Source organism: Gobio gobio, assembly GCF_949357685.1.
Source record: "Gobio gobio genome assembly, chromosome: 22".
NCBI lineage: Eukaryota > Metazoa > Chordata > Actinopteri > Cypriniformes > Gobionidae > Gobio > Gobio gobio.
Window position 1 is genome coordinate 40,954,332 of NC_137118.1, and position 9,107 is coordinate 40,963,438.

Genomic DNA, 9,107 nt, shown 5'->3' on the forward strand with positions numbered 1-9,107 from the left:
GGGCAAAAAGTTTGAGAACCATGTTATCTTGTTATCTAAGAAATACACTGTGTTTTAATGTTGTTTTAATCATTTCCCCAACTAGACTAAGAGAGAGTTAGAGAACCTTTAAAGGCAGTGCATATAGCACCTCAACCACCCCAAGGAACCGCTGAAGAACCACTGAAGAACCTCACTGGGCTTAACAGGTTCTTTATACGGTAGCAGTGCTATATAACACCTCAACCACCCCAAGGAACCGCTGAAGAACCACTGAAGAACCTCACTGGGCTTAACAGGTTCTTTATACGGTAGCAGTGCTATATAACACCTCAACCACCCCAAGGAACCGCTGAAGAACCACTGAAGAACCTCACTGGACTTAACAGGTTCTTTATACGGTAGCAGTGCTATATAACACCTCAACCACCCCAAGGAACCGCTGAAGAACCACTGAAGAACCTCACTGGGCTTAACAGGTTCTTTATACGGTAGCAGTGCTATATAGCACCTCAACCACCCCAAGGAACCGCTGAAGAACCACTGAAGAACCTCACTGGGCTTAACAGGTTCTTTATACGGTAGCAGTGCTATATAACACCTCAACCACCCCAAGGAACCGCTGAAGAACCACTGAAGAACCTCACTGGGCTTAACAGGTTCTTTATACGGTAGCAGTGCTATATAACACCTCAACCACCCCAAGGAACCGCTGAAGAACCACTGAAGAACCTCACTGGACTTAACAGGTTCTTTATACAGTAGCAGTGCTATATAGCACCTCAACCCCCCCAAGGAACCGCTAAAGAACGACTGAAGAACCTCACTGGGCTTAACAGGTTCTTTATACGGTAGCAGTGCTATATAACACCTCAACCACCCCAAGGAACCGCTGAAGAACCACTGAAGAACCTCACTGGACTTAACAGGTTCTTTATACAGTAGCAGTGCTATATAGCACCTCAACCCCCCCAAGGAACCGCTGAAGAACCACTAAAGAACCTCACTGGGCTTAACAGGTTCTTTATAGGGTAGCAGTGCTATATAACACCTCAACCATACCAAGGAACCGCTGAAGAACCACTGAAGAACCTCGAAGAACCTCACTGGGCTTAACAGGTTCTTTATACGGTAGCAGTGCTATATAGCACCTCAACCACCCCAAGGAACCGCTGAAGAACCACTGAAGAACTTCACTGGGCTTAACTGGCTCTTTATACGGTAGCGGTGCTATATAGCACCTCAACCACCCCAAGCAACTGCTGAAGAACCACTGAAGAGCCTCAATGGGCTTAACAGGTTCTTTATATGCTAGCAGTGCTATATAACACCTCACCCACTCCAAGGAACCGCTGAAGAACCACTGAAGAACTTCACTGGGCTTAACTGGCTCTTTATACGGTAGCAGTGCTATATAGCACCTCAACCACCCCAAGGAACCGCTGAAGAACCACTGAACCTCACTGGGCTTAACAGGTTCTTTATACGGTAGCAGTGCTATATAGCACCTCAACCACCCCAAGCAACTGCTGAAGAACCACTGAAGAACCTCACTGGGCTTAACAGGTTCTTTATACGGTAGCAGTGCTATATAACACCTCAACCACCCCAAGGAACTGCTGAAGAACCACTGATACCCCTTTTCCACCAAGGCAGTGCTAGAGCTAGATCGGAGCCAGAGCCTAGTTTCAAATCGGTTCTTTGTGTTTCCACACTCAAAGCCCCAGCTCCGAGACAGGAAAAGCACCAAAACATTGCTGGGCTAGAACAGGGCTAGAAGTAAGAACCGATTACGTCAGGCGCTGGGGGCTGGGTCAACAAGACCAACACAAACTTAAGATCCGCCATTGTTGAAATAGCAGCTAATGGAGCTAACAGCTGCTGCTCGTTTGTAATCTCTGTCTATACAAATTACGGCGAACTGCATGAATGCGTTGGATTCGCTGTGTTTTTGTTGTGTTTTGATGCCGATGTAGGATCGTAAAGCCATGTGAATCAATAGTAACGCAACGTTTGCATTGTTGATGAAGGCTTGTTTGCAGCGGTGCAGTGCAGAGACAGATCGCCGTATGATAACGAGTCCAGCAAGAGCACATGACTCCTTATGCTTTTGATTCACTCATGCGTTTTTATTTTCAGCCAACATAATTCCTACAGGCATTGTTGAAACATCGATTATTATTGGTTGACACACATTTAAATTTAAACATAACACACAGTTTCTGCCGGTCTCATGTTAATCTTGAGGACCTATAGAGTAGTATTGCATCCTTCATATCTCCAAAGAGTTTTATCATATTTATAAAAGACAGATACGCTGTACTGATTCTTTCCGAAAACAGCCGAACGCGTGAAGGCGTGCAGTGGGCGGAGCTAATGAGACACGAGCACACACACTCACACATACACACAAAATACATCATGGTATTATCCCTGAATAACTTTTGATTCACTTTATACGTTCATTATATGCACAAACACACTTGCAGAACTCCTTGCAGAACTGCATGCACTGTTTCCTTAACGCTGGGTTATTTGGTAAGGTTATCTTTCCTTCTCAACCAAAAACACACTTCTGTGACATTGTTAATTTTGTGGTCTAACAGTGGTGCTGACAGCTTCTGTAACCCAAACAAAGCTTGTTGATGGATGCACTCTTGCTCTCGCTCGGGTCGATGTGCGCACGCGCTAATCCGGGAGAAGTGCCCATACAAGGAATTCCACCCTTTATGACGTCATACAGGGCCATACTCTAAAAAAACGTTCCAAAACGTATTCGAGTGAATTTAGCACAGAAATACTCCGTCATACGTCCAGCGCATTTTTTTTTTATTTTGGCCACCCTGTAAAAAAAAAAAAAAAAGGTCTCCAATTGAAAATGTTCTAGTGACTGATCAGTGAACACATCTACATTTTTTAGTTGGCCAAATTGAATTTCTGTGAATTAAATTGCATCAATTCACAGAAATTCAATTTGGCCAACTGAAAAATTTAGATGTGATCGGTCACTAGAAAATGTTTTAATTGGAGACCTGAATTTTTTTTTACAGTGCATGTTTAGCATGAGAATCCAACTCTTCAACAGTGTAAATAAGTGAGAATGCATGAAATAGCATTAGACCCCCCCCCCTCTTAATTATAATTAAAAAAAACATATTACTTAACTCTTTGACTTAGACTTTTACCTTGAAATAGCCTGCATGTTTTAAATCATTTTAAAAGTGAGTGAGAAAAACAGCTAAGTTGGTCCAATTGGTTGCTAGGAAGTTCTAGCTTCTTTCTAAGTGTTCTGAATGGTTACTCGGCTGTTTCTAGGCAGTTTTGGCTGGTTTCTCTGCGTTTTAGGGGGTTTTCTAAGCAGACGCTTATAAATAAGTTCCAGACTACTTCCAGAAAAAAAAGGTTTTGTGAATTTAATATTTTTCATGTCATTACATTTAGAGCATAACAAAAAAATGGAAAAATAACATTTTTGAAAAAAATTAGGACGCCAGGACTTTTTTTATAAGAAAAAGACATGACATGAATAGACACAAACAATGTTTTTTTTTTTTTTTTTTTTTTAAATCACCAATCATTTTTAGGTTTATGTTTTATACCAAACTTTGTATAATGATGATTCTCAACTGTTATGAAAGATATAACAGAATGATTTGATATACCATTTTGCTTTATGCAATATGTGTGTAAAATGGCCATAAGCAGGGTTTCCAATTATATACAATGTATCTATACATTGTATGTCATTTGCATATTAATGTGTTCTTGGGGCAACATGTAATGAAAAAAAGAAGTGTAATAATGGGAGTAGGCTTAGATCTTCATAATAATATCTAATATTTCATGGGAATAGGCTATTGAAATATAATTTTCTTTCCCTATTCACTTGTTGTGTCTCCTGAAATACCTGACAAACATGCTTTAAGTCCTGGTGTCCTCTACAGTGAACATGTATGAAATTGATGTCTGAAAGTCATATTTTGATTTGAAACCCAATTATATTGAAACCCATTTTCCTGAGATGTTGATTTATGACAAACAATAAAAAAATATGTCAGATTTAAATGATAATTACAAAATATCATTATTTCCAATTTAGTGTGATTACTAAATGAATGTCAGTCTTTTTTTAAGCCCAAGAAGAGGCCGTTTTTATTGTGAAATTTCCAAACATTTGGCATCGCTAAAAAGCCTTGATTGTGTTCTTTACAGGGAATTCAGACATTTTGTCAGAGACATTAACTAAAATATAACGTCCACTACACTGGACAAAAGTCTATTCCTGGGTCCCAGGAGGTTTTCAAATGAACAGAGCTTCAATGAACAACATCTAAACATCTTGGTCAGTGAACTCAGAGAAAATGATAATTTAAAAGGTGTTTAAAAATGACTGTAAAATCGAAATTAGTGCTGAAGCGACCGCGAATTAGGGCATTTAGGTAAGCGCTCGCGCTCGCTCTCCCTCACACACATTATTGCTCTATATGGAATAATAGAAAGCGTATAGCGTATTAAGAGTGAGATAGTAACGAGTTATAGACTCTTTCTGAACAAAATACTTATTTCGCGTCGGCGTCGTGGCTGCTTTACCACCCCTGGTGCTCCTTATTCAGCACAATTATTCCTTACGTACCTGATATGAAGACGAAATTCTCTGGGGGATGGGGTGGGGGGTTGTTTTTATTTTTAAAAAGTTATCAAAAATACAAGTATATAGTAAACAGTAAATATAAAGTTAGGCTACATACAATGAAATGACAATGAAAGCAAAGCATCATTTATTCATTCATATAGACACGTTTCACATAGCTTATAGGAAAGAAAAACAGAACAGAAAACTTAAATGAAATAAATTAACACGTTTATTGTCTTAAGAGCTTTAAGAGATGATTAAATATTTTGGATGTAGCCTGCTGTTCGACCACTCTTCTAAAAACTTGTTTTGGCACTTGTCCCCCTTGTGTAAAGGGTAATTTCTTCCTAAAGAATACCAGGAAGACAAGGAAATCACACTTCCACTATATCGCTGCTCCCGTGATTTTTGAAAACTCAGTCAGAATTGTGTTGCACTTTAACCTTATCCAGTTTTTCAACAGATCTGGATTTATCCAGTGCCTCTCACTTTTGATTGGCTGTTGAGAGACGCGCTGCGCTCCGATTGGCTGGAGCTGCTCCTCTTTGTTGTGAGTGCACTATAACAGCATCCTCCCTGCATACCAGAGCAGAATACTCCTACTGCCTCTCATCCTGCGACGCTGCCAAGCGATGTAGAGATTATTCTGCTCAAAACACCTGCTTGAGATTTACACGAGGGATCTAGACTTCACCAGACTTTCTAAACTAAGAGAAGGAGCATCAAAAGAACTCTGCAAAGATGTTTTCTGCATGTCTGGAGATTGTTGGACTTGGCTTGAGCGTCATCGGGACACTTCTGGTGATGGTGGCTTGCGGCTTGCCCATGTGGAAAGTGTCCGCCTTCATCGAGGGCAACATTGTGGTGGCGCAAACCATCTGGGACGGGCTGTGGATGTCCTGTGTGGTTCAGAGCACGGGTCAGATGCAGTGCAAAACGCATGACTCCGTCCTGGCGCTGACCACTGACCTCCAGACTGCTCGGGCTCTGACGGTCATCTCAGCCGTCTTGGGTGTCCAGGCTCTGATGATAACCATCGCCGGTGCTCAGTGCACCAACTGCATCAGTAAAGAATCCATCAAAGCCAAAGTAGTCAACGTTGGAGGGGTGATATACATCATCGCAGGCTTGTTTGTGTTGGTGCCTCTGTGCTGGATGGCCAATAACATCATCTCAGACTTCTACAACCCTCAAGTTCCTCATCCGCAGAAGAGAGAAATCGGAGCTGCGCTCTACATCGGATGGGCAGCATCTGCCATGCTTCTGGTCGGAGGAGTAATTCTGTGTTTCTCCCGTCCACAAGATGAAAAATCCTCGTATCCCCTCAAATATGTCCCTCCACCTATGAAAAGCGCATCGGTCAATGGGGACTATGATAAACGAAACTACGTGTGATCAACCATTAACCATGGACTAGTGGCTCTGCGGGACTTTCAAGGCTGTAAAACTGTTTTTGGTTAGTTCACCAATAACCATTCTTTTAAATGAACATGCAGTGCGAGAAATGATTTTTTGACAAATATTCCTGCATGTCATGATACAAAGAAATGTTGTTTAAAACCGAGTCAGATGAAACAAAGCATGTCACACTGCAGGACACCGTCAACGTCCCATTACATGCAACAGGTCTTCAAACACTGAAGAAGGACAATGACAGAATGTATAAACATGTTTGAGTATATTTTTCTGTCGTTTGCTCTGTGAACAGTATCATGGTAATAATGAATTAGATATACACGGGTATATTTTGTCTTTGTTAATGATGTTAGGGTCAATGGCCCACTTGTTTGCATTTGATTGTAATCACTGTGGGTTAAAGAAGGGAGGAGGGGTGGGGTCTGTAATTCTTGTTTTTGTTCTGCTTTACGATACTGCACTAATTAGACACGGTCTGTGCTTCAATAAGACGCTGAATAATGCCTATTGTTCTGCTTATAGACTCCAGGCTGCAGCTTTTACACAAGAATGTTTAGATCATCTAAACCTCTTGATTGTACATAATTGTATGAAACCGTTTTTCAGTAAATCTGTGCATATTCAAAGTAATAAATAAAAAAGTTTTTGTTAATAATGTGTCTTGTTGCATCATTTTGCTGGTACATGAATGATCCACGCTTCATATTCTTGAAGTGTACACTTTAATAAAAGAACTGCAGAAAAAGCAATGTGATTTGTTTTGGGATTTTTTCGTTTCTGATATTGGTTTAACAACACAAAAAAAAACATTCCCAGCTTTTGTTTATATACAGTTAAATTGATCAAGTATACTAAAAGGTATGGAGATTGGAGAGCCTAAAGGGACATGGTGATGGAAAAAATATGAGATGGGAGGATCAAATCTATTTCAATGCTTTTGCAAAACATTGACAAATAATTTTTTCCTCCCGTCTCATATTTTTTTCCTTCACCATGTCCAACGCAAACATTTTGTGAGTGAACACAAAGTTTCTCGGCGGAACGCAAACATTTTGCGAGTAAACGCAAAGTTTCTCGGCGGAACGCAAACATTTTGTGAGCGAAAGCAAAGTTTCTCGGGGGAACGCAAACATTTTGCGAGTAAACGCAAAGTTTCTCGGCGGAACGCAAACATTTTGTGAGCGAAAGCAAAGTTTCTCGGGGGAACGCAAACATTTTGTGAGTGAGCGCAAAGTTTCTCGGCAAAACGCAAACATTTTGTGAGTGAGCGCAAAGTTTCTCGGCAGAACGCAAACATTTTGTGAGTGAACACAAAGTTTCTCAGTGAAACGTAAACATTTTGCGAGTAAATGCAAAGTTTCTCGGAGGAAAGCAAACATTTTGTGAGCGAACGCAAAGTTTCTCGGGGGAACGCAAACATTTTGTGAGTGAGCGCAAAGTTTCTCGGCAGAACGCAAACATTTTGTGAGTGAGCGCAAAGTTTCTCGGCAGAACGCAAACATTTTGTGAGTGAGCGCAAAGTTTCTCGGCAGAACACAAACATTTTGTGAGTGAACGCAAAGTTTCTCAGTGAAACGTAAACATTTTGCGAGTAAACGCAAAGTTTCTCGGAGGAAAGCAAACATTTTGTGGTCGAACGCAAAGTTTCTCGGGGGAACGCAAACATTTTGTGAGTGAGCGCAAAGTTTCTTGGCAGAACGCAAACATTTTGTGAGCGAACGCAAAGTTTCTCCGCGGAACACAAACATTTTGTGAGTGAGTGCAAAGTTTCTCCGCGGAACGCAAATATTTTGTGAGCGAACGCAAAGTTTCTCTGCGGAACGCAAACATTTTGTGAGTGAACGCAAAGTTTCTCGGCGGAACATTTTGTGAGTGAGCGCAAAGTTTCTTGGCAGAACGCAAACATTTTGTGAGCGAACGCAAAGTTTCTCGGCGGAACGCAAACATTTTGTGAACGAACGCAAAGTTTCTCGGTGGAAAGCAAACAAAAGTTTCTCCGCGGAACGCAAACATTTTATGAGTGAACGCAAAGTTTCTCAGCGGAACAAACATTTAGTGAGTGAACGCAAAGTTTCTCGGTGGAATGCAAACATTTTGTGAATGAATGCAAAGTTTCTCGGCGGAACGCAAACATTTTGTGAGTGAACGTAAAGTTTCTTGGCGGAACATTTTGTGAACGAGCGTAAAGTTTCTCTGTGGAACGCAAACATTTTGAGAGTGAACGCAAAGTTTCTCGGCGGAATGCAAACATTTTGCGAACAAATGCAAAGTTTCTCCGCAGAAGGTAAACATTTTGCGAAAGAATGCAGTTTCTCTGAACGCAAACATTTTTCAAGCGAACCTGAAGTTTCTCGGCAGAATGCAAACATTTTGCAAGCAAACCCAAAGTGTCTCGGGGGAACAAAAAACAATTGTGAGTGAATTCATCTCATTTTTTCCCACCACCATGTCCCTTAATGGGCTCCGTACTACGTAAAAATATCATAACATTTATTCCTTTTGTAAATGTCTTGCTTTGAACGATATGTTTTTGCTATCTTTCTTTAAAATAATCTAATGCAATGACATTCATACATTTTAAATGTGTTTATCTTAAGTGTCTAATATACTTGTTTGGTGGGCCACTGTAACCAGTCCAGGTTAAGTGTCATCTCAGGCATTGTTAGAACAATGACAACAAAAGCCAAGAGCCGTGACCTTTATTCTAATTAAATTCATCAGCATCATTTCAGGTCTCAGGAATTCTGGAACTTTGACCCAGTTCGGAGTCCTGTGAGAAAAGCTCACATGCTCTTAAATGACAGAAACTACACACAAGAAATGATGGCGCCTCTTCTTCCCTAATGTGCCCGGTAGATTAGAGTCCAGCAGCAGGTGGGACTGAAGCCAAATCTGGTCAAGCGCTCATTTCCCCATGAGCTCAGGAAGAAGGGAGTGCATAGCAGATGCACTAACAAATGCATTGAACGCTGATTATATAAACAGGGTTCTTTAAAGCTGCAGTCCGTCAATTTTTGAGCAAGTACATAACCAGCCAGTGTTTAAAACTATCTCCTTAACGTAGCCTGATTCACGCTTG

At 40.9% G+C, this 9,107-nt stretch overlaps 1 protein-coding gene across 1 annotated transcript; it reads left to right on the plus strand.

The window, feature by feature from the left end:
- Positions 1–5,230: 5,230 nt before the first annotated feature.
- On the plus strand, positions 5,231–6,672 carry cldn5b (claudin 5b). The gene has a single exon (XM_079804236.1). It carries the CDS (start codon positions 5,354–5,356, stop codon positions 6,005–6,007), a length of 654 nt encoding a protein of 217 aa, XP_079660362.1. The 5' UTR covers positions 5,231–5,353; the 3' UTR covers positions 6,008–6,672.
- The last annotated feature ends 2,435 nt before the right edge of the window (positions 6,673–9,107 follow it).

Bases quoted from the DNA above. Each gene is read 5' to 3' on its own strand.
- cldn5b (XM_079804236.1), top strand. From the start codon at position 5,354: ATGTTTTCTGCATGTCTGGAGATTGTTGGACTTGGCTTGAGCGTCATC.